The sequence below is a fragment of the Salpingoeca rosetta genome (assembly GCF_000188695.1).
Source record: "Salpingoeca rosetta unplaced genomic scaffold supercont1.7, whole genome shotgun sequence".
NCBI lineage: Eukaryota > Choanoflagellata > Craspedida > Salpingoecidae > Salpingoeca > Salpingoeca rosetta.
In genome coordinates this window covers 480,311-503,924 of record NW_004754927.1, presented here as the reverse complement: position 1 = coordinate 503,924, position 23,614 = coordinate 480,311, and the positions used below count along the sequence as shown (strand labels likewise).

General features: G+C 56.1%; 4 protein-coding genes across 4 annotated transcripts; 2 read left to right on the top strand and 2 right to left on the bottom strand.

The window, feature by feature from the left end:
- The first annotated feature begins 41 nt into the window (after nucleotides 1-41).
- On the top strand, nucleotides 42-8,035 carry PTSG_03144 (uncharacterized protein). The gene is made up of 5 exons (XM_004995675.1): nucleotides 42-569; nucleotides 1,042-1,871; nucleotides 2,215-3,233; nucleotides 3,620-6,531; nucleotides 6,822-8,035. Exons 1-5 carry the CDS (start codon nucleotides 305-307, stop codon nucleotides 7,538-7,540), a joined length of 5,745 nt encoding a protein of 1,914 aa, XP_004995732.1. The 5' UTR covers nucleotides 42-304; the 3' UTR covers nucleotides 7,541-8,035.
- Nucleotides 7,963-12,863, bottom strand: PTSG_03143 (uncharacterized protein; the record flags this gene model as incomplete). The annotated part of the gene is made up of 14 exons (XM_004995674.1): nucleotides 7,963-8,056; nucleotides 8,278-8,414; nucleotides 8,439-8,478; nucleotides 8,713-8,808; nucleotides 9,105-9,221; nucleotides 9,472-9,573; nucleotides 9,759-9,833; nucleotides 9,978-10,090; nucleotides 10,436-10,590; nucleotides 11,040-11,130; nucleotides 11,488-11,730; nucleotides 11,901-11,968; nucleotides 12,139-12,373; nucleotides 12,783-12,863. 14 exons carry the CDS (start codon nucleotides 12,861-12,863, stop codon nucleotides 7,963-7,965), a joined length of 1,647 nt encoding a protein of 548 aa, XP_004995731.1.
- Nucleotides 12,864-12,988: 125 nt separating this feature from the next.
- Nucleotides 12,989-18,990, top strand: PTSG_03142 (acyl-CoA dehydrogenase). The gene is made up of 18 exons (XM_004995673.1): nucleotides 12,989-13,108; nucleotides 13,322-13,483; nucleotides 13,647-13,741; nucleotides 13,963-14,154; nucleotides 14,449-14,557; nucleotides 14,765-14,899; nucleotides 15,085-15,174; nucleotides 15,324-15,445; nucleotides 15,632-15,700; nucleotides 15,991-16,057; nucleotides 16,287-16,367; nucleotides 16,541-16,637; nucleotides 16,835-16,955; nucleotides 17,192-17,264; nucleotides 17,458-17,538; nucleotides 17,649-17,705; nucleotides 17,873-18,000; nucleotides 18,320-18,990. The coding sequence occupies exons 1-18, from the start codon at nucleotides 13,010-13,012 to the stop codon at nucleotides 18,660-18,662; spliced, it is 2,121 nt and encodes a 706-aa protein (XP_004995730.1). The 5' UTR covers nucleotides 12,989-13,009; the 3' UTR covers nucleotides 18,663-18,990.
- PTSG_03141 (uncharacterized protein) lies at nucleotides 18,985-23,614 on the bottom strand. The gene is made up of 14 exons (XM_004995672.1): nucleotides 23,532-23,614; nucleotides 23,187-23,259; nucleotides 22,851-22,932; nucleotides 22,580-22,672; nucleotides 22,277-22,320; nucleotides 21,956-22,044; nucleotides 21,611-21,688; nucleotides 21,124-21,415; nucleotides 20,734-20,859; nucleotides 20,495-20,576; nucleotides 20,224-20,316; nucleotides 19,925-19,964; nucleotides 19,646-19,735; nucleotides 18,985-19,499 (listed from the first exon to the last, which is right to left on the bottom strand). Exons 2-14 carry the CDS (start codon nucleotides 23,239-23,241, stop codon nucleotides 19,386-19,388), a joined length of 1,278 nt encoding a protein of 425 aa, XP_004995729.1. The 5' UTR covers nucleotides 23,242-23,259; nucleotides 23,532-23,614; the 3' UTR covers nucleotides 18,985-19,385.

The window sequence follows — 23,614 nt, the reverse complement described above, 5'->3', positions numbered from 1 at the left end:
AGCTGTTGTACGACATGATAAAAGTTTTATGCTGGCCTCGGCGGAGAATATTTGCTCAAAGAAGAGCCGCTACAAGCAGCGACTACTGGCCCGCCACCATACCTTCATTGGTCGGAAGTGGATTCAGTCGCTCCCGAAGGCGCTGACCGCACCCACACTCTACCTTTGTCCAAAGCAGTGCCCGCGTCAAGGCTGCGCTGTGTAGTTGTAACTCCTTCGATCCCTGTTGGTTGATTGGTTTCGTGGCAGCCAGACAACGGCCTCTGAGTGAAACCCCGCACGCTGCAACCTCATCACCACCATCATGGCGGGAAAGGCTGTGTTGTTGGTGGTTGTGCTGGCTGTGCTGTCGTGTGTGCCGCACAATGCAAGGACTGCTGCCATGCCCGACTTTGACCAGATCAAGGCCACCTTGCACGGGCAGATCATGGCTGACGCAGAGTCCATGCTTCCTCCGCCAACGTCGACTTCGACCACAACGACCACAACGACTAGCACAACGACGAGTGCATATCCGAGCATGGACAGTGAAAACAGAGTCCTCCTGCGCGGGCGACGGACCCTTGAGGGTGAGGTCGCCATTCGTGTTTGTGTTCCGCACATGGCTTTGTTTGGTTGCATGTGTGTGCATGTGTGTGCATATGTGTGCGTGTGTGTGCGTGTGCGTGTGTGTGCGTGTGCGTGTGTGTGTGCGTGTGTGTGTCTGTACTCGTGTGTGTGTGCATGTGTGTGCATGTGTGTGCATGTGTGTGCATGTGTGTGTGTGCGTGTGCGTGTGAGTGTGTGTGAGTGTGTGTGTGCATGTGCATGTGCGTATGAAGTGCGTGCTCTTGGTGTCTGCGTCTCTCTGCGATTCAAGTTTGCATGCGCAAGCCCTGTGTTGCCCAATGTTTGCACCTGACATTCCCCTTACCATGCGCGCATGCTCGCTCGCCCACTCACTCACTTTTGCACCCCCAACCCGCACACACACATACGCGCGCTCTCTCTTTCACACACACACACACACGCCATTCTGTGCGCTGTTTGCATGACGTACAGATATCGTGTCCATTGAGAAGCTCGAGCCTGTGCGCCGGTATGTCCCTGCATCACGGCTGACGGACTTTGTCAACGTGGACAGCGTCGCCGACTTCTTTCCCACGACACGCGCACAGGACTTCACCTTCTTCAGGCTCACAAACGCCAACGCCGGCAACGCATCCACCATTCTCAACACCGACGTGCCTCGCAATGCGTGCATTGCCGTTGCATCGGCAGAGAGGTGCGTCGACAGCACGTGCACAAGTCTCAGCAAAAACGACGTCCCGCAGCGCGTGTACTCGTGGCAGCCCGTGACCCAGGCATGGACAGACGCAGGTCCCGGTGCTGCTGTTGAGGCGGGCACGGGCGTCATCACCGGGAACGGCATCGTTGGTCTGACACACTTCTCGCCTGACAAGGAGCAAGACATGATCATTCCCGCGTCCTTCTCCAGCGATATCACCAGCACCAACTTCAGGCCGTTTGAGCAGTGCGGCGACGTTTGGCGTTACCAGGGCGAGGGCCAGGGGTACCACAAGTACCTCGACTGCGCATGGACGACCCACGGTGCGCGCCACGTGGAGCACTTCGCCATCAATGGAGAGCACTTCATTCTGCAGACGAACATGGTCAAGCGCCAATACTTCCTGGGGCAGGTGGTCAGTGAGACCTTCACGAGTGTGCCCAACTTCATCCTGAAATGGAGCGCACGCACGACGGACAACCAGGGCCAGGAGCAGCAGCATGGCTTCTTCCTCACGGGCGGGGAGCAGACCAACGGTACCCTATCACCAGACGATGCGGCGTACAACGAGAACATCGGCAACAACGGTGCCAACGTGTGGCAGGTGAGCACAAATAAGAGGGGGCGACGGGGAAGAGGGGGGGGGGGTGAACGGGAGGGAGAGAGAGTGTGTATATGTGCGTGCGTGTGTGTGTCTGTGTGTGCGTGTCTGTGTGTGCGGAAGGGGGAAGAACAGAGCAGAATGAAGAGGGGGAGCATAACAAGGAGAATGATCGGACGATGGAAGGGGAGATGATGACAAAGGGTGAGATGAAGAAGTGGGTCTAACATTGTGGGTACACTCCTTGTCTGGTGGACTGGCGGATGTTCTCAGAACCCACCGCAAGACAGCCATCTGCTTCAGCTCACCAATGTCCGCGCACCTGCAACCATCCAAACGCTGATAGGTTTTCGGGTCCCTCTCTGGCGTTGTCCATGCCAAGGTGTTTGATATTCGCGGAGAAACGTTCTTGGCCTTTGCGGAGTACGTCTCCGACAAAGCGTGCACGTCCTTGGACGCGCAATCCGTCTTTCCCTCTTGCTGGGACGTGGAGATTTCGTCGCACGTCTTCAAGTACGACCCTCGCAGCGACAACCCGCGAGGCGACTGCATCGCACCAGGCAACCCGGCAGGCTGCCAGGAGTTCCAGGGCGAGTTCAAGCCGTACCAAACGCTGCGCACGGTGGGCGCCAGGCACATTGAGGCGTTTTCCGTCTCAACCACGGGCAGCGTGCAGCACTTCCTTGCCGTTGCCGAGAGCCACGACAACGGCCTGGAGACGGCCTCCTCCACAATCTACCGCTGGAACGGATACCGCTTTGGCGTGTTCCAGAAGCTCGACACGCTGTTTGCGGAGAAGTTTGAGTTCTTTGAGATTGAGGGGCAGGCGCACCTCGCCGTCACCAACCGCGGCTGCCCGCCATTGGAGCGCAACACCTCCTTTGCCGCCTGCGGCACTGCGGACTCAGCCAACGTCGGGCGCACGCAAGTGTACTACTACGACGTGTTCACGGACGAATTCCGCCTGCTCAAGGAGACAGCGGAGCTGGGCGAGCTGCACGCGTACGGCAGCAGCACGAACGAGGACGGTGCCCTGGTGCTGGAGAACGGAGGGCAGGGCCCAGTCGGCCTGGCCGTGTTCCAGCTTCCCCGCTTCGAGCTTGTTCGCTTCACGGAGACGGTCACCTACGTTGCCGTGGCCAACGCGCGCATCCTCGAGACCAATACGGTCGGCTCGTGCCCCAACACCTCGCCCGTGCTGTGCTCCCGGCCGGAAAACCTCTTTCGTCTCCGGTCCACGGTCACCATGGGCATCGCCAACTCTGTCACGCAGGTGTCGCAGCAGGCTGTGGAGACGGAGCTGCAGCTCAGCGCCCTGGCCACGCAGGTCAACGGCGGTGAAGGCCTAACATCCTCTCTTGTGCGGTATGTTTGTGTTGTTGTGCGCGTGCGATGTGTGTGTGTGTGCTGATGCGATGAAGACGAGAGAGGCATGCTGGCGTGCATGTCAAAGCGCAAAGTCGCAGAGAAATGGATGCGTAGTGTTGTCTCTACCACCTCGACGCCTCGACGCTCCAACTGCCACACACACACACACACACACACACACACACCTTACCACACACACACACGCACACACCTTACCACACAAACAACAAACACACACTACCGCGCACACACACCCCCCGCACAAGCTCGTCTCTTACCCTCTTTTCGATCAACACGCTCCCCCAACATCCCACGTCATGACGAACACGTCTATACACACGTGAACTCATCACCACCCCGTGACTCTCTTCTGTCTGTTGCAGGGAGTATGGCCTGGATCTCCGCCTCTACGGTGCCTCCAGCTCAGTGGACGTCAATATTGGCGGCGAGCAATATGTCATTGTTGGATTTGAGGAGGCGTACATGACTGCAGAGGAATGCGTGGACATGTACGTGAACCGCAGCAGCCCTGCATACGCCTGCGGGCACCTGAATACTGACTCCTCCATTGCTACGGAAGCGCAGTGCGCGTCCACCTGCGACCAGTCCTCCAGCACTTACGACCCTGTCGTCCGCAACCACCGCACGGAGACAATTGTCTTCCGCGTTGCGCGCGGCACCACCCGTCCACGCCTCCAGGAGGTGCAGCGGCTTCCCTCGCTTGGCGTCTCTGCCCTCCACGTGTTCCAGACAGAGGCCAATGTCACACAGGAGGTGTTTGATGCCTGCGCATCAGCCATGAACCCTGCAGACTGCATTGATGCCGCCACCGCGGGTACGGGCGGCGAGACGGTGCTGGCTGTCGTGAACGCCAAGTCCACCTGCGAGCACAGCCTCGTGGATGATGCGCCATTGTCGCCCGACCCGGCCAAGGCCGTTACCCTGTACGTGTTCAGCACGTCCTCCAAGAAGTTTGTTGAGCGGGGCAGGGTGCACACCATGTGCGAGCCAGCCAGCATCACGACGTTCACCACGGAGTGCCAGCGCACGTCTGGTACGCACTTCGCCGCCCCAGCGTGTGCGCAGTACATGGCGCTTGCGGAGGACTGCACCGCGTACAACGAGTACCTTGTGGCCAGGGGCCAGAACGACACTGACCACTTGATCCCCGGAAACCACCGAATCAGCTTCCACCGCCTCATGGAGCACGGCACTCTCACATACATGCACTGCCAGCCGTACCCCGACCCTGGCGACGAGCGCAACCACGCCGAATCCCCCTGCTACCAGAGCCCAGACAGGTTCCGCCAAGCGGGCGTTGCGGATGCTGGCGACGAGCACGCCTACGACTTCCCTGACCTGCTGCCAACATCTGCTGTGCTTGGGCAGGACATTACGGAAGACGGAACAGGGTACTTCCCACGACTGCGCGCCACGCCAGTTGCCAGCATCACCGCCGGCATCTCCAGGGCCCGCAAAAACATCTTCTACCGCAATGACCGTGGCACGGAGGAAGCCATCCCCGTCAACGACTTGGACGGGCAGAGCATGTCACCGTACTGGCTCAACGGCCGCAAGCGGTTTGAAGTGCTGCTGAGCGTGTCGTACGACCGCCGCCGCGCCGCACCGCAGGTGTTCGGGCTTCGGGCGCTGCATCCCCGCAGCAGAGCTTGTGCAGGCCGACACGCCACAACGCCACGACGCCGGGCCTTTGAGGTGGCCCAGGCCATGAGTGGAGCCATCACCTCTGGCGGCACGCAGTCGGTCTTCTTTGAGCGCCAGACCCTGGACGGGAGCACGAGATCTTACGCCGTGTTCGCGGAGCGACACACGCGCACCACGACAGACACGGACGCAGATGCGCCGGCCGGCTACCTGTCCTCTGTGTACGTTGACAGCGCTTGCCACGAGTACACCAAGTTTGATTCGACAGACCCGGATGTGTCCTCCGGCGGCATCTTTGCTCCAGCCGTGGACATTTTGCCCGGGGTCACACTGCCGGCCAACGACACGGAGTGGTGCCCGTACTCCACACATGTGGACCACTTCCTTGCATGGGAGGCGTTTGAGAACCACTACCATCCTGTGTCCCCGTGCAAGGGACGCAGCTACAACCCCGATGGCCCCACGTATGGCGTCTACCAGCGCTTCTACAACCGCCTGCCGCCAGCCAGCATCCGCGCCCCTTTGTCCGAGACGGTGACCGCCACACCCCGCGCGGGCTTTGCCTACCCTCGGTTGCCCGATGAGGTGCAGATCCTGCCCTCCTTCCAGTTTAGCACGGCCGACTACGTGGAGCTCTTCAACCGAAAGGACGAGGTGATGGGCAAGCTGCAGGACTTGGCCACGTATCAGGCCAATGCTGTTGAGGCAGTGGAGGTGTGTGGCAGCTCGAGCCAGCTCTGGCTTGTGTTTGGCAACGACGGCTGGGATGTGCAGTACAACAGCGAGGGGCTCCCTGTTGGCGGCATCACGCCGCCCGTGCAGAAGCGGTACCTGTATCGGTGGAACGAGAACTACGCCGTTGCGTCGGACGGGCGCACGTGCTCTGCCGCCGCGGCTCGCGAGGAGCTTGCCCTGTACGGCACCGCTTATGCGCAGCTGGGCTGCTTCGAGGCCGTCGAGCTCTCTGTGCCCGTCAACTCGGGGCGCGCCATTGCTGTGAGCATGTTCTCTGCCTACGGCTGGCTGGTTATGCTGCAGATCAACGCGGCCGAGGGCCAGGCGGAGGACCCGGCACCTGCTTTGTGCAAGGCGGACACGACCGCGAACTCACCTGCAGGCGTCAGCTCCTACAGCGCAGTTGTGGACCTTGCGACTTACGGCGGCTCCTCGTGCCGTGTGCACGTGCAGGAGGAAGCGGCCACCATCACACGCCTGGAGCTTGAGGATCGCGTGGCAGAGACGGTGTCGCAGACGATGAATGCAATTGCAGAGGTCATGCAAGTTGCTCTCAACAGCACAGCGCCCCTCAACTACACGGCGCTTGACGAACGCTACGTCACCCTCAACACCGACCAGGAGATTACGGGCACGAAAACGTTCTCGGTGCTGTCGGCGGACGCAGCCATCATCTCCAACGACCTCGCAGTGGAGGGTGAGCTGGATGTCGCGGGAACAGCAACGATTGGCGAGAACTTGGACGTCTTTGGCACTGTGGACGGTGTTGATGTGAGCGTGTTCAATGAGCAGGTGCGGGTTGACGCCGAGGACACGGCATTGAAACTGCTTGAGCTGACTGAGCTCAGTTGTACCCTCAGCGCTGACGTAGACAGCCTTAACAGCAACGTCTTTGGTGAGAGACTGTTGTTGTATGATGTGATGTGATGTGTGTGCGCGCGCGTGCTGGCTCATGCGTGTTACGCTGTGTGATCGTGCTCATGTGTGTCACGATAAATGACTGTGTACGCGCGTGTTTGCGGGTACATGTGTACACGTGCACTTGAGCCCTTCCCCATGTAGCATGTACCATGCGTGTGACTTGCTCTTGCATTGATTACACGACCGTTCGCGCTTCCTCCTCAACATCACTCGTTCACTCACGCATGCTGTAACATTTTTGCCTTGCCTTGATGTGTTTTGCAGGTACATCGGCCGCCGGTGCAGTGCAGTGTGTGGGCGTGGTGAAGGAGACGCAGTGCTACCCAAAGGATTCGCTCAAGACTGATGGGTTTGGGGGCCTGTTTGCGGACGTTAGGCGTGTTGTGGAGGGCCAGCTCGCGCCGCTGGCGTTGAACGTCGAGGTGGACAGCGTGCGCATGTTCCCGAAGAACACGCGAGCGTACCTTGTTCTGAAGGCGTTTTCGGCGAGCAACTTGACGGCGGCGCAGGCGGCCGTTGACTTGGCGACATACTTCTCCCCACTGTACTGCCAAGCTGACACGAGCGCAAGCGCACAGGTCGGATACACGCTCGTCACACAAGCCGTGCGCTTCGTGCTTGTGTCGTGTGATCTGTGGAGCCAGGACGTGCTGAACGAGCTCAAACTGGCGCTCGTGACGTCGCTATCTGAGTACGCCGTGCGGGCGACGGACATCGACACGCCAACCATTGTGTGCAACACAGATGGGTCGTCACGTCTTGACGTGCAAGTGAAGGCCGCCAACGCCTACTCTGCCGATGTTGCTGCTGCCCTCGACTCTCAACCATTGTGGACGGACACATACCTGTCGCTGGTGCAAGCGCTCCCTTCCTTGTTCGCCAACGTTGCGGACGTTGTTGAGTACAGCCTTGACAACTACGCGCCACCAGACTCGGCCATCACGACGTCTGACGACGACTTCTCAGGGGACATCATGCCCTAAGCGTCATGCACCCACAAGCCACGCTCCTCTTCACCATTTGTTCTGCCATGAAGGCTGGCGTTGCTGTCGACAGAGTGCATGTGTACTAGTGGGCGAGTGAGTAAGTATGTGTGTGAGTGAGAGTGTGTGTGTGCGTGTGTGTGGCGATCACTTGCAAGCATGTACATAGGTGCAGGTGTGGTTGTTTTTGCCTTATCCTTCCGCGTTTGCTTTGTTCGTGTTAGCTCACTGTGGACGAGGTTACGTGTGTGTGCATGTGCGCAAATGCGTTTGTTTGCGTGAGGGAAGGAGAGAGTGAACTGCTCTGTATTAAGAGAGAGTGTGTGCGTACGTGTGTGACTTTGAACGACCGCGTTGCGGGGGGGGGGGCAGTGGGGGTGGGTGTGTTGATATCGGATGTGCAGAACAGATAGGGTGACTGTTTACTTGTAATCGCATGTGCACAGTGATGGTGTGATGGTACACAATTCAAGCACTAAACCAAGATGATCAGAAGCCGGATGCTCTTCACGCTCCCTGTGAATTGTGTGTGTGTGTGTGTGTGTGCGTGTGTGTGTGTGTGTGTGTGTGTGAGGCGGATGGATGGTGGAACGTGGGAATGGTAAGCGAGCAAACGCCGTGAGAAGCAAGCACAAAGTCCAATAACGTGAGAGAGAGCAGTCAGCAAGCAGAACGCAATTGAAAAAGCAGTCAGAGAACAGCCAGCAAGCAGCCAGCAAAGCAAGCAGGAAACAAACCTGGGGAACACGTCAATTGAGCACACGGTCACGTCCATGTGCGGGTGTCGCATCAATGCGTAGTCGATGCGTTTCACAAGCTGCTCCCCAAAGGTGTTGAAGGTGAGGCCAACATCCCTCTCTTCGTCCTTGCGTATCTGCACAGTGTGGTGGTGGCATACATCAGCGGTACGCCATGCGTTGCCAGAGAACTTTGCGCAGCTTCAAAGGAAAAGATGGAAAAAGCATGCAAGGACGGGCAACACGACACCTGTTGACGTGCACTTGGACAAACACTGGTCAACCAACCAACCAAGACACACACACACACGCACATACACACGCACGCACGCACACACACACACACATACACACACACACCCCCACGCACACACACACACACACACACACACAAGCATTGCCCATGATGATCAAAACCACTGCAAGAGAGCTCACTTGCTGCCAGGGCGCGGTTCGGGGTGGAGCTCCAGCCACGCGTCATACACGCCATCTGTCGTCGCTTCAAGCAGCGGCGCTTTCCCAGACAAGAACCTGCGGGCCAGCACAAGCACGAGCAGTCGTTTGCGGAGGTGATGTGACACCAGGCAAACTCTCTGAACACCTGCGATCAACGGTCAGCAAGTGCAGGGCACACACACACACACACACACACACACACACACACACACACACACACACACACACACCAAGAATACAACGGACGCGTTGGGTGCGCGTATGTGTGTATGTACGTGCGTATGCGTGCGTGTGTGTGTGTGTGTGTCTGCGAGTGGGATGAAACCTCTCTTGCGGAAGTGACCCAAGGCGTAACACCGCGATAGCATTACCTGATACACGGCGTGTCTGGCTCTGCGTTCAGATCACCCAAAAACAGCTGTGTGCTAGAGTTGTCCTCCTTAATAAACTCCCACGTTTCCACACAACCTCTCTGCCGTGCAGTTTCACTTTATAGTTTGATTTGGGCAGATGCGCATGCGTGCATGAGTGAGTGAGTGAGTGAGTGAGTGAGTGAGTGAGTGAGTGAGTGATCGGGTGAATCACGCGTTGGGGACAGGATCACACAGGAGTTGTTGTTCGACCGAAGCAATGGCAAGCTGACAGTAGGAACACGCGCACTTGCAATCGCACTCTCGCACGCATGCAAACGATGTTATATGCAGGCACACTCACACACACACACACATTCGCACGTACTCCAGAGCATAGTGGGAGACGAAGATGCTGACAGGGCCAAGGTGAGGGGCATCGACATTGACACGAAGAACAACGCGTTGATGCGCGTCTGCATGGTTGCGCCTGTACAATGACGCATTGTACGCTTGTTGTGAGGGACTCGACAAAGCCATCAACGCGCCCCTACACATGCGCGCACACACTCACACACGCACGCACACGCACACACACATATGCACGCACACACATACACGCACACACATACACGCGGACATATACAGACATACAACACGCCATGCATGCAGGACCTGTTTCTGTAAAGGAGGCGATAGTCGATTCCCACAATTGGATATTTCGAAAACACAGCAACACCTTCCTCAACCCTGTCACAAGACAATTGTGTGCAGAAGTGCGCGCGTGTGTGGTGCATAGAGGGTCGCACACAAGTGAGTGAACACGTTTGTGGCGATCTGAGAGAACACAACAACGACACCAAGCCACGTTCACATGCGCGGTGTCAAGCGTACCTCCCAAAGACCTGCTCTGCATATGTCATGGCTGGCTGATACACGTAGTGGTAAGTGGGCAGAAGTGCCGCCAAGCTCGCGGGCTGACTGTCGCGAAGCGCATCGTGACGAACCTGGGCGCGCACACACATACATACACATACATACACACACATACACACACACACACACACACACACACACGGGTGTTTGGTCAAGTTAGTCGGTGAAGACAAACATGAGCACACAGACAAGGCACACACGGCACCATACGCTGGATGCACAAGTTGAAGACAGGCACACAGGTAGGCAGGAGGGCAAGGAGGCAGGGAGGCGCGCAGACATACATACTCAAAAACAAAAAAACAAAAAAAAACCAACAACCAACCAACCAATCAACCAACCAACCAACCAACCAACCAAACAACCAACCAACCAAACAAACAAACAAACAAACGAAACAAAGAGCAATGAGCGACCTCTTGGAAGGCGATGACATCGGGGTCTTCTGTGCGGACGTGGGCAGCAAGGCGGTTGAGCCGCTCTTCATACGTCCCGTCGTCAAACTCGTTGATGTTCCAGATGTTGTACGATGCAATGCGAAGCGGGCGGCGCAGCGTGGATGCATGCGGTCCTGCATGACGCAAGACAACAGGTGCGTGACACGTTAGCACGCGATGGACGCCCCGCCGATGTGGTGTGATGACGTATCATCCATCAGATGTTTTGTGTGTTGTTGTGAGTTTGTTTACGTGTGAGCACGAAAGGTTGTGGTGGCAATGCCATGCAGCCAACCCACCATCGTCGGTGTGCTGAAACCACATCTGGCATGCATGCTTTGCATGATGAATGGTTACCCAGCTGCAATGACCAGCAATGAGAACATAGGCACATCAAGTGATACTCAGAGATATGTTAATCCGGGTCATGATGGGTTTTTGATGAGATACTGTTGGTGGTGGAGCACGAGGGCCGTTTTCCTGTCAAGTCTTAAAATGGTGTCACGACAGAGGTGTGTCAACCCTCGCTCAGCACGTGTCAAGGTGCCACGACTGACCCTCAGAGGTGTGAGTGACACAACACGTCCGACGACTCCCCGCTCAAAGCGCAGCAACGCCTGCATTTCCACGGGCAAAGGCTCTTCTTCACTGGCGCCGTCATCCAGCATCCGAAGCTGACACCACGTGCGCGTGTGTATGTGTATGTGTATGTGTATGTGGGTGTGGGTGTGGGTGTGTATGTGGGTGTGTATGTGAGTGTGCGTGTGCGTGCGTATGTGCGGAAGGTACGCTCATGTGAGCTGGTAGAGCGCGCACAATAAGCAAACCCCGATGCACACACAAACACACAAACACAAAACACACACGCAAATACACACACAAACGCACACACACAAACACAAACATACATACACACACACACACACACACGTTCTTTCGTACAAATGGACAAGCAAGCAAGCAATTAGATTCGAATTCAAGGCAAGTTTCACCAGTGCGATATCCTATCACACACACGCGCACACATATACCTTCTGCCATGTATTGTGTTCGGTGAACACAGCGCGGTCATCTGGGTGGAGCTGAGTGTGGGCCATCAAGATGGCAGTCGTCTCTGTGTCCGGCACGTGTGTCACGTGATGGCTAATGACCGACAACGTCTTGTCTCTGTCTTTTGTGACAACAAAGTGGTGGTGGTATGCATCGGGGGTGTGCTGTGCCCAATGCGATGCACATCCGCCTTCCCACATCAGTGTAAAGTAGTACGTGATTCCCTGTGCGAGCAGCGGTGGTGGTGGCAGTGGCGGAGGAGGTGACGCAGGAGGTGGCAGAGGAGGTGAGCAATACAACAGGTGAACAAGCACGCAGGGAAAGGGACAGACACGGGCACTGCAAACGCTGTAATCAACACAGAAGCACCGCAAAGCACGCATCATGCACCGACCAGAATGACGGTGCGTCGCTGCACACGGTGCGCGTGATCCATGAACCGGATCACATATGGGTGCTGACCTGCGAAACGATACAACACAGGCGCACGTGCGTTGCACGTTGTTTGGGATGCCATGTCATTGCGTGGAGTACCCGGCTTGGGGCAAAGTTGTTGGTGTGCAACATCACTGCAATAGAGGAAGAAGCTTCTGAAACACACAGCCCATCAATACCAGTGCAAACTAACTGACCGTCCTTAGTCTGGTACAGAATGTGTTTGGACGGGAACAGAAGCACGGCTGACTGGAGAAGATGCTGCTGTGCCACCGGCGGCGCGGAGGCAGAGGCGTTTGGGTTATGGCACTGTCGATTTGTGTGGAACCAGATATGTTGGAGCGCATGTTGTGCCGCTTCTTGCACATCTGGATCGTTCGGCTGCACATCCCAGCTGAATGTGTTCAGCACCTCGCCGTAGCTCTCTCGCACCTGAAAGATTTGCAGCCCCATGAGCAGTGGAGGAGTGGAAGCGCAGGGAGATAGATGAGTGGACAGAGGAGCAGAAGGTAGGGACAGAGGAGTAGAAGGTAGGGACAGAGGAGCGGAAGGTAGGGACAGAATTCAAAGATAAAAGCAGACACACAAGAGACAAACAGATGCAATAGCGACAAACAGACACACACACAAACACATCTTCACATGAACACATCACACAAACACAGGCACACAAACACAGACACAGACACAGACACAGACACAGACACGACACAGACCCACAGACACACACACACACAGACACACACACACATACAGACACAGACACATGTACACACACATACAGACACACACACATACAGACACAGACACATGTACACACATGTATGTACATACACCACACCTCGATGCTGGTGCAGACGGTTGGGATCAGCGTGATCACCCAACACCAAGCAGCAATCACAGCGATCATCGCACGACGCATGCTCAGTGTGCGAGTGGAGGAAGCAGGACTACAACTGGAGCTGGAGCCACTGTTGGTGCATCAGCGTCCGACCACTGCCGAAAATCACCGAAAAACATGATCCATTCTTCCACAACCACATCCCCGCAAGCAAGCAAGCAAGCAAGATGTTGCTGCCACAGCTTCGCGGTGGTGTTCGTGCGTTGAGCACGACGACGCGCCGCCAGCTCTCTTTCTTCGGGGACACACCTCCACCGCAGTCGCGGGTACGTTTTGCATGGCGCACGTTTACACCAACAGTGTATGCAGGGTGGCGCGGAAAGGAAACACGGTGTGCGTTATTGTGTTGTGTGGCGTGAGTTGTAGAATTTGTGTTTGGTGTTGTGTGTGTTGTTTTCTATGCACTAATGGCGGTGGACGGTCGTTGCTGGGTGCACTGTCGTTGTTGCTGTTGTTGGTGTGGTGGTGTTGTTTTGCAGGTGTTGAATCAGGTCCCTGCCTTGGAGAACTTTGCTGCGTTTGAGTCGGATCCAATTCTTCAGTCGTGCGTCAGCTTTTACGGTGCAGACTTTGGAACGGAGCAAATCTCCTATGTGGGCAAGCTGGCCGGCAGCCAGCACGTGGCTGAGCTCGCACGCGACGTAAGAGACGCCTGTTCAGAGCTCACTCGCCTGCGTGTCACGCAACGGCGTTGTGCAACGCATCTCACTGCATGGGCCTGCACACAACAGCATCCTGTCGTTACTGCACAGACCCTCGTACTCACCATGATATCAACTGTTGCCATCTCTGGGTTTGTTACAGGCCAACGAGAACATCCCGGTCTTCCACTCTCACGATCGGTTTGGCAACCGCATTGACTTTGTCAAGTACCACCCCGCTTATCATGAGATCATGAAGTGCGTACCACTGCACGATACTGTCATGTCTGTGCATGTGTTTGTGTTTGTGTGTGCGTGTGTGTCTGTGTGTGTTTGTGTGGTTGCGTGTGTTTGTGTATTTGTTCGTTCGCATGTTTGTTGTTGTATTGCCTTGACAGCAGCTTTCTCCTCACCCACGCGCCCTATGAATCCCTTCATTCATCGGCCACATGCCATGCCGCCCGCTACACACCTGTAAGGCTTGGCATCGAGGCTGAAATCCCCTCGTACTCCTGGCGCAACGCCGACAAGCGCGGCAGCGCCGTCGCGCGCTCTGCTCTCGGCTACCTCATGTACCAGGCCGAGTCTGGCACCCAGTGCCCGCAGACGATGACCTACGCATGCGTGCCTGCCCTGAAGCACATGACTGACGAGCAGCGCTCCGTCTGCGAGTACGTGCCCGCCAGTCAACCAACAAGCGCGCGCGGCTGTCGTGTGTGTGTGTATTGCGTTTTGTATTGTTTTGTGACTGTTTATGCTCACGTGGCTGTTGATAGAGTCGGAGGCGGTGTTATGATGGAGATTGAGCGCTTTGCGGCGACTGAGCAGACATCTGCTCACGCTTCAACACCCACACACACCACAAACACACACCACAAACACACACCGCAAACACACCAACGTACACTGCACACATCGGGTACGCCGTTTGTGCAACGCTGCGTGTGTGCGCGCGTGTGCTTCAGTTTCTTGACGAAGGCCATCACGCCCGAGTACGATCCGCGCAACGTTCCCGCCACGGAGAAGAACGGCATCACCATTGGCATGTCCATGACAGAGAAGCAGGGCGGCTCTGTAAGTCACATCCTGTCGCAAGTGGCTCGCGCGTTTCTTGCGACCACAACAGAGGCGATGGGTGTGGTGTGTTGTACTGGAGAGCAAGGAGGCAGGGAGATGTTGATGTTTGGGGGGGGGGGGGGGAAGATGATTTGGCGAGTTGTCGGCTGTCGCTGTCAACGCTTACCCTTTCCATGTGTATGTATGTTTGCATTATGATCGCAGGATGTGCGGGCCAACATCACGACTGCAAAGCCCGTTGACGCCAACAAGACAGGGCCTGGTTCCGCTTATTTCCTCAACGGTCACAAGTGGTTCACATCGGCGCCAATGTGCGATGCCTTCCTCACCCTCGCCCAGGTACAATGACGGCGCTTTGTTGGCGGTACATGTGTTTGCATGTGTGCATGTATGTGTGTGCATATCATGGATGATGTGCCCATCCTGGTGATTTGTTTGCTTCTGTTCAACACCACGCTGATACACAAGCCCATATCGGGTGCGCACGTACCTGTGTGTGTGTATATGTGTGTGTGTGTGTGTAGACGGAGAACGGGCTGTCATGCTTCATTGTACCGCGTTGGGTTCCCTCAACCGGCGAACGAAACGAAGGACTGCGATTCCAGCGCCTCAAGGTCAGACATATGTGCAACGCACACGCGTGCGACCCTCGCACACATTGGGGGTGTTTCGTCTCTCCAAACCTCGCTTCTTTATTCCACGTTCTCGCTGCCACAAACCCAACCGGGCTCACCAATCCACAAACCAAACACGTCAACACCAGAGCAAAGTTGGAGACCGGTCGAATGCATCGAGCGAGGTCGAGTACCACAACGCATACGCAGAGCTGCTTGGGCCCGAGGGCCGCGGCATTGCAATCATCCTCGAAATGGTGCAGAACACAAGGTGGGCGCACCGCTGTTGTCACAATGCGGTCATCATTGCCGTGTTGGGTGGGCTGAAGTGTGGTTGCTTGCACAGTGCTGATTTGGAAGCACGTGCACATCGCACTGACCACACCGCGTTGTGTGTTTTGCGTGGACGCGCGTGCATATCCTGTGTGTGTGAATGTGTATGTGCGTGTGTATTCAGGCTGGACTGCCTCGTCGGCACTGCTGGTCTCATGAAGCGCGCTCTCTTTGAGGCCGTCAACCACACCAGGTCCCCCCTCATGTCGTTGTTGCTCCTCCGCTCGCATGTGCATGCACACGCGTATGTTCTCTCGTGTGTTTGCATGTGTGTTCATTTACATGCTTCGCGTGCGTGTTGACTATTGTCGTTGCTCTTCACGCTTTATTGTGCGACCCCTGAATGCTGACCTCCTTGTCATGTGTGCGTGGCCAAAAACTATGTGTGTTTGTGTGTTCGTGAACATGTGCGTCTTTGCATGTGCGTGCGTGTGCATATGCGTGCGTGTGTGTGTGCGTGTGCGTGTGTGTGTGTGTTGACAGCCACCGGTCTGCGTTTGGATCTGTTCTGCTCGACACGCCACTCATGCGCGCCGTCGTTGCCGATCTCGTGCGTCCCCCTCCTTCCGCTGTGAATCGCTGCTGCCTGTGCCATGGCTTGCCATTGTTGTCACCACCTGTGCTGTCTCGCACGACATGCTCACTCACATGCACACACGCAAACACACCCTCACACACGCACCCACACTCACTCACACACCCACACACACACTCACACACTCGCACACACACACGCACACTCCCCCCTACACACACTCTCTCACGCACACACCCGACAGACGATTGAGAGCGAGGCCGCAACTGCACTTGCGTTCCGCATCGCGTCCACGTTTGACGCGCAGGCCTCCGAATACGACAAGGTACAGCGGCCGCCGTGAACACATGCTCATGTACCCGTACACATGCAGACACAAATGCCCGCACATCCACACGTATACACACGGCGCGAACGCCCGCATCTAATCCCCCTCCCCTCCCAACACGTGCATCCACACACCACTGCCTCTCCGTGTCGCATCACGTCGCTGTACAGGCGCTTGGTCGCATTGCCACCGCCATTGCAAAGTACCACATCTGCAAGCGCGCGCCCCAGTTTGTGTATGAGGCCATGGAGAGTCTTGGCGGAAACGGTTAGCGTAACTTGCGCCCGGTTTCTTCTTCCTCCTCCTCGCATGTGGTTGTTGTCTTGCATAGACACCACACTACAACCAACACAAGCACACAACCAACACATGCACACGCACATACACATACGCATACACATGCACATGCGTCCTCACGTGATATGCCCCTCCCACCGCCTTTGCTTCCTGCTGGCCGCGTTTAGGGTATGTGGACGAGGGCCCGATGGGCCGCCTGTACCGCCAGGCCCCGCTCAATGCCATTTGGGAAGGATCCGGAAACGTCATTTGTCTCGATGTTCTTCGATGCTTCCACCGCGAGCCAGAGTACGCATACGTATTTGCTTGCGTGCGGCTGTTGTGCATGTGTGCGCGCGTGTGCGTGCGTGTGCGTGTGTTGAAAATTGTGCGTGTACACACACACACACATCAACACCCATGCTACACCCACGTCACATGTGTACGCCCATAGAAGCTCTCGTATGTCACAATGACACCGTACCAAGCACGCTCACCGTCTTATGTGCTGCTGCTGCTGCCTGTGTCTTTGCTGTCCTGTCCAGCGCTGTTGAGGCGCTGATGCACGAGCTCTCATCGCTCGGTCACGTCGAAGAATACGGCCGCAAGTTCAACAAGGTAATGACGGCACACATTACAAACCTCCACGCATCGTGATTCACCCATACCTCACCACACACACACACACACACACACACACTCACACTCTCACACTCTTACACACACACACACACACACAACTTCTCACATGCATGACATGACACACGTGACCCATGTGCGTGCATCCATTCACTCATGCGTATGTGTGCAGCTCAAGGCTGAGATTGAGAACATTGGGCAGAACCAGGGCCGTCTCCGTAACATTGTCGGCACCGCCGCTCTTCTGCTGCAGGTGCGCCTTTTTGCCCGTGTATGTGTGTACGTGTGTGTGTGCGTGCGTGTGCGTGTGCGTGTATGAAATGAACTCAAACATCTCATTTTTTGTCGTTTTTGTCGCTGCAGGCCGTCGCTCTGTCGCGCACCAGCACGGAAGCTGTTGTGGATGCTTTCCTCAAGACAGTGCGTCGACTGCCGTGCACCACGTCTTTGCACACCTGTTTCGTGTGCCTACCTCTCTCACTCTCACTCACACACACATGCACACACACACGCACCTACACCCACTCACTCACCTACACTCACACTCACACCTCTCGCCACGCGTCCTCCGCCCTCTCCCTCCTCAGCGGCTGTCTGGATCGCCAACGCGCCTTGAATACGGTGCGCTGGAGCCGGGGTGTGACGTCGATGCAATCATCACCCGCAGCAACACCATCGTCAAGCCAGAGGCTGCCAGCACAACGCACGCCTGGAAGTGAGTGATGGCCTGGAGAATGCTGGAACGAGTGTGAATGTTGGGGGAGGGGGCTTGTTCACTGCTATTATCAGCCACAGAGAGAGAGAGAGAGAGAGAGAGAGAGAGAGAGAGAGAGAGAGAGAGAGAGAGAGAGAGAGAGAGAGAGAGAGAGAGAGAGAGAGAGATGTGTGTGCGTGTGTGTGTGGTTGTGTGGTTGTGTGTGTGTGTGTGTGTGGTTGTGTGTGTGTGTGTGAGTGTGTGTGCATCTACTACAGCCTGTCATATCAATATCAACCGCCACCACTCACCAACCACCAACCGCCCACCGTCATTGCAGCCCGCTGCAGCAGTCGACACGGCGCCTGCACACGTCCGCCCACCGCTGCCACGCAAGTGCAACAACGACGACCACCACCACAGCATCATCGCCCACACACCCGCGCAACCTGCCGTTCTCCACGGCGGATGAGGTGATGGAGCGTCGCGCTGCCGGGGACTGGGACTGCCCCACGTGTGGTCGCCTCAACTTTGTGTATGCGACAAAGTGTCTTTGCGGACACGCACGCGCATCTGAAGAGCACACGCGCGACGGCGATTGGCAGTGCGGGTTCTGCGGCGACAAGGTGTTCTCGTACAAGCGCTTCTGCCGCTGTGGCGAGCCAAACCCAGACCTGCTGTGATACGTTGTGACGAATGTGCGCCTGATGTGACGTGTGCCAGCACCAAACACCGCACATCACCACATCACGGCTAAAGTTGCGCCCACATCAACACATCGAAGCCCACAGTCATGCCCAAAATCCTTTGTTTTCCGTCTGTTGTTGCTTGGCGACGCGTACGCATTGTTGATTCTCTTTCTTCCACGCCGCTACGCTGTCTCGTTTCTTCATCCATCCCACACCACCTCTCAACACCCTGCGCATGCACCACGTTACCACTCTGCCATACATGCACACCCGAATGCCAGTGAGTCCACAACGAAGAGTCTCACAATCACATGGCTGCGAGATGTTTGTCTACTTTGGGTTGTGGATGATGACGGCACTGGTGTCGTGGACAGTGCAAGAGGGTGGCAAGCGAGGGAAGAACAACAAGCAAAACGACAGGGAAAGCAAGAGGGAAAGCACAGACACAACAAGCACAGGTAAGCAAGCGAGGCAATGGGAACACACATGCACACACACACACACAACATACAACCACAACACGCAACTCCTTGACATGACAACATCCACCACAGTCAGGTAAGAATCAAAACACACAGCAGCACAACCAAAACTGAACCGAGAAGAAGTGCATGCCACAACCACTCACGCACTACCCGCCTGCGCAATGCACGCGTTGCAACAGGTTGTGCTTGGTGTATTGGGGGCTGTGTGTGAACGAGAGTGCTGTTGCGGCATCTACTTGCGAATGAGGAGGTAGAGGTGGGATGTGTCCTCGCCCTCTGTCTGCGCTTCAATGATGATGTTGCCTTCCTTACCGACAACCCGGAACGTCTCTCGTGCGTCTTTCATCTGGTGGCGGAAAACACACATCAGGAACAGGAGAAGGAGTGAGCTCATGGATGTTTGTGAGGATGAGCATGTACGTGTGCATGTGCGTGAACATGTGTGTGCGGGCGTGTGTACTACAATAGCAGTCACAGTTCGCATGTGCAGACCTGATGGGTGATCTTGCCCGTGTGGACAGAGCGACGCTCCATGCGATGACGGCTAAAAGCAATCACAGCATCGGGGGTGTACACGGCAACCTGCACAGCAACAGCATCATGTGATAACAGCATTGCAGTGAGGAAAGAGAACAAATTGCCGGGGCTTGCTCGCAAAGACGCCGTGTGTGTGTGTGTGTGTGTGTGTGTGTGTGTGTGTGTGTGTGTGTGTGTGTGTGTGTGTGTGTGTGTGTGTGTGTGTGTGTGTGTTGGCTGCGTCGACTCACTGACGGGGACGTAGTCCTTGGAAGACTTCTCCCAGTCGCCGGTCCTGCCAGAAGGAAAAGGTCGCGATGGGGGTTAGCGGGAGCAAAACACAGCTGGTGAGAGTTGAGAGGTGGCACAAGTGCAGGGACAAATCGGAGGGAAAGACACGCAGACACACACACACACATACACACACAGCCACAAACACACACACATACAAACACATACAAACACACACGCACACACACACACACACAGCCACACACACGCACACACACAGCCACAAACAAATAACATACGCGCACACACACATGTTGACTGACTTTGCCTTTGATTCGTTTGGGTTGTCTTCGACGGCCACCGTGGTCATGGGGAGCTCCGCATAGTCGCTCGTGTCGTCCACAATCGCAGACACGCTGCACGTGGCAGGAGGGAGAGGGAGAGGGTGACGTGAGGAGTTTGGTTGGCTGTTGTATCACACGCAAGAGCATAACAGCAAAGGGGAGCACACAAGAGCACGTATGCACATGGCACATGAACGTTCATGGCACGCACGGCGCACATCGCACACAATGAGCACACGTGCACACGCACCGCTGCTTTGAGGGTTTGAGAGTGGACTCGCTTCCTTCGTCGATTTCGTATTCCTGCACGAGCGACTGCGCGTGCTTGTCGCCTGATGGCACAGACAGACAGACACACACACACACACACACGTTTACACACACACACACACATGCACGCACACGTGTTGAAGACATGTAGCAAGGAAGCACCGTGAGCATGGTTTCAAAACAGGATGTTTCACACAACCGCAGTCTCGTGGAGCACACATTCAAACACATGCACGGATACACGAAGCAACGGGCAAAGCGCATGCTGGCGGGGAACGGTGACGCAGAGGAAGGTGAAGCCCGTGTCGGGGGTGCGGGTGACGGCACAGCGCGCACCAGAGGCGCCTGCAGTGCGGAAGAGACAGGCAAACGAAGAGATGTGTGTATGAGTAAGTGTTTGCGTCGGGCGGGCGTTTTCTTTTGGGGGAAGCATGAGGAAGGCAAAAGGAAGTGGCAGTGGCATGGTGCGTAGCGGGCAAAACAAGCGAGCAAATCGCCGCACACACACACAACACAACACTCACAAAACAAAACACACACACACACACGCACACACACACGCACACACACACGCACACACACACCAACAACACAATGCAATGCGCGCACCGTCGAGGAGGCGGGTTGTCTTGAATCGGATGTCCTCATCGGGTCCGACGAGCAGTGAGTTGAGATCATGCACGCACACCTGCCCGCGGCCATCGACGTCAGAGACGGAGATCATGATACCCTCCTCGTCCATGACATACAGCCACGTGCAGCGGCGTCGCGAAACCTGCACGAGCTCGCGCTTGTCACCGCTCGTCTCCAGCACATACAGGCCCGTCTCTGCCCCGACGATGATGTACAGGAGCGGCTCCTGCCCGTTGGGCTGATGCTTCCAGCTCGCAGCACACAACACCTGCATTAAGGTGCAAGTGTGTGTGAGAAGGGTGTGTGTGTGAGAGAGAGTATGTGTGTATGTGTGTGTGCAAGTGCAAGAGTGTGTGTGTGTTGGTGTGCGGTTGAGGTGGGTGATGAGCGAATGCATTTGCGAGGGAAGAAGTGCATGGGTCGTGAGAGGAGTGCACGTGCACCCAGGTGTGTAGCCACGTACCCTGAGTGGGCAGCCAGCAAAGACGTTGCTTAGAACGAAGGAAGAGCCCGTCTCCTTACGCGGCGGCTGCGCCGGCTGCTGCACACACACACACACACACACACATCAAGCGAAGGAGGAAGGCAGGGAAGACGTTAGAAACTTGGGGAATGGGTTTCCCCCGCACAACACTGACAACCACAAAAGGCGACAAATGTATGCACACGCGCACGCTTTCTCACACTCACACCCGCCCACGTACACACAAGGAGTCGACAGACGCAACAGCAGGGCAGACGCCAGACAACCAGACCAGGTCAAACCCAACCAAACAGCAGAGACTCAAACATGCCCAACACAACCAACCTTGGACGGCGGGGGTCGGGAGGAGGGCTTGGATGGAGAGCGCGGTGGCACGCCGGGCTTGCCGCGCGGCAGATTGGCGTAGATTGGACCTTGCGCACATCACGGCAGCGACGTGAGGTGTGTGTGTGTGTGTGTGTGTGTGTGTGTGTTGGGGGTTGTTTGATGTTGTAGCACATGAATGCTTGAGCGAAAGCATTTTTGCATGGTTGTGTGTGTGTGTGTGTGTGTGTGTGTGTGTGTGTGTGTGTGTGTGTGTGTGTGTGTGTGTGTGTGTGTGTGTGTGTGTGTGTGTGTGTGTGTGTGTTGGCTGCGTCGACTCACTGACGGGGACGTAGTCCTTGGAAGACTTCTGCCAGTCGCCGGTCCTGCCAGAAGGAAAAGGTCGCGATGGGGGTTAGCGGGAGCAAAACACAGCTGGTGAGAGTTGAGAGGTGGCACAAGTGCAGGGACAAATCGGAGGGAAAGACACGCAGACACACACACACACATACACACACAGCCACAAACACACACACATACAAACACATACAAACACACACGCACACACACACACACACAGCCACACACACGCACACACACAGCCACAAACAAATAACATACGCGCACACACACATGTTGACTGACTTTGCCTTTGATTCGTTTGGGTTGTCTTCGACGGCCACCGTGGTCATGGGGAGCTCCGCATAGTCGCTCGTGTCGTCCACAATCGCAGACACGCTGCACGTGGCAGGAGGGAGAGGGAGAGGGTGACGTGAGGAGTTTGGTTGGCTGTTGTATCACACGCAAGAGCATAACAGCAAAGGGGAGCACACAAGAGCACGTATGCACATGGCACATGAACGTTCATGGCACGCACGGCGCACATCGCACACAATGAGCACACGTGCACACGCACCGCTGCTTTGAGGGTTTGAGAGTGGACTCGCTTCCTTCGTCGATTTCGTATTCCTGCACGAGCGACTGCGCGTGCTTGTCGCCTGATGGCACAGACAGACAGACACACACACACACACACACGTTTACACACACACACACACATGCACGCACACGTGTTGAAGACATGTAGCAAGGAAGCACCGTGAGCATGGTTTCAAAACAGGATGTTTCACACAACCGCAGTCTCGTGGAGCACACATTCAAACACATGCACGGATACACGAAGCAACGGGCAAAGCGCATGCGTATGTGTGCATGCGTGAATGTATATGTGTATGCGTGCATGTGAGCTGACCGAGTGAGGAGACGCTCTTGACCAGATCGGAGAGGGCGTTGGCGTTGTGCCGCATCTGCTTGAAGAACGAGTGCTGCAAACGCAAACAGCAACCAGTGTTGTTGTTGTTGTTGTTGTTGTTGTTGTTGTTGCGGACAAGATGGCGGTTGAACATCGGAGCAGTGTGCAGATACAGGCCAAGGCCAAGATGAAGCAAGATCAAACGGGAAAACAACATCAAACGAGGTAAGAACTGCAATACGCAACAAACACAATGCAAATACCACGCAGGCGGCCCCCCCCCCAAACAGCACGAGCAACGGGAGGGGAAAAGACACGACCACACGGGCATCGGTTGCACGGCACCTTTGGTCAGGCTGGCGGCCGAGGGGCGTTTGGGCGGATTCTTGACAGCGCAGACTTGAGGAAATCGCGGAAGTCTTTGCTCC

Bases quoted from the DNA above. Each gene is read 5' to 3' on its own strand.
- PTSG_03144 (XM_004995675.1), top strand. From the start codon at position 305: ATGGCGGGAAAGGCTGTGTTGTTGGTGGTTGTGCTGGCTGTGCTGTCG. The intron at 1,872-2,214 runs GTGAGCACAAAT...AAACGCTGATAG, and splicing joins ACGGTGCCAACGTGTGGCAG to GTTTTCGGGTCCCTCTCTGG. The intron at 6,532-6,821 runs GTGAGAGACTGT...TGTGTTTTGCAG, and splicing joins CCTTAACAGCAACGTCTTTG to GTACATCGGCCGCCGGTGCA.
- PTSG_03142 (XM_004995673.1), top strand. From the start codon at position 13,010: ATGTTGCTGCCACAGCTTCGCGGTGGTGTTCGTGCGTTGAGCACGACG. The intron at 14,155-14,448 runs GTACGTGCCCGC...CGTGTGCTTCAG, and splicing joins GAGCAGCGCTCCGTCTGCGA to TTTCTTGACGAAGGCCATCA. The intron at 17,539-17,648 runs GTGCGCCTTTTT...TTGTCGCTGCAG, and splicing joins CCGCCGCTCTTCTGCTGCAG to GCCGTCGCTCTGTCGCGCAC.
- PTSG_03141 (XM_004995672.1), bottom strand. From the start codon at position 23,241: ATGCGGCACAACGCCAACGCCCTCTCCGATCTGGTCAAGAGCGTCTCC. The intron at 22,045-22,276 runs GTGAGTCGACGC...GATGTGCGCAAG, and splicing joins CAAGGACTACGTCCCCGTCA to GTCCAATCTACGCCAATCTG. The intron at 20,317-20,494 runs GTGCGTGTGCAC...TGCCACGTGCAG, and splicing joins CTCAAACCCTCAAAGCAGCG to CGTGTCTGCGATTGTGGACG.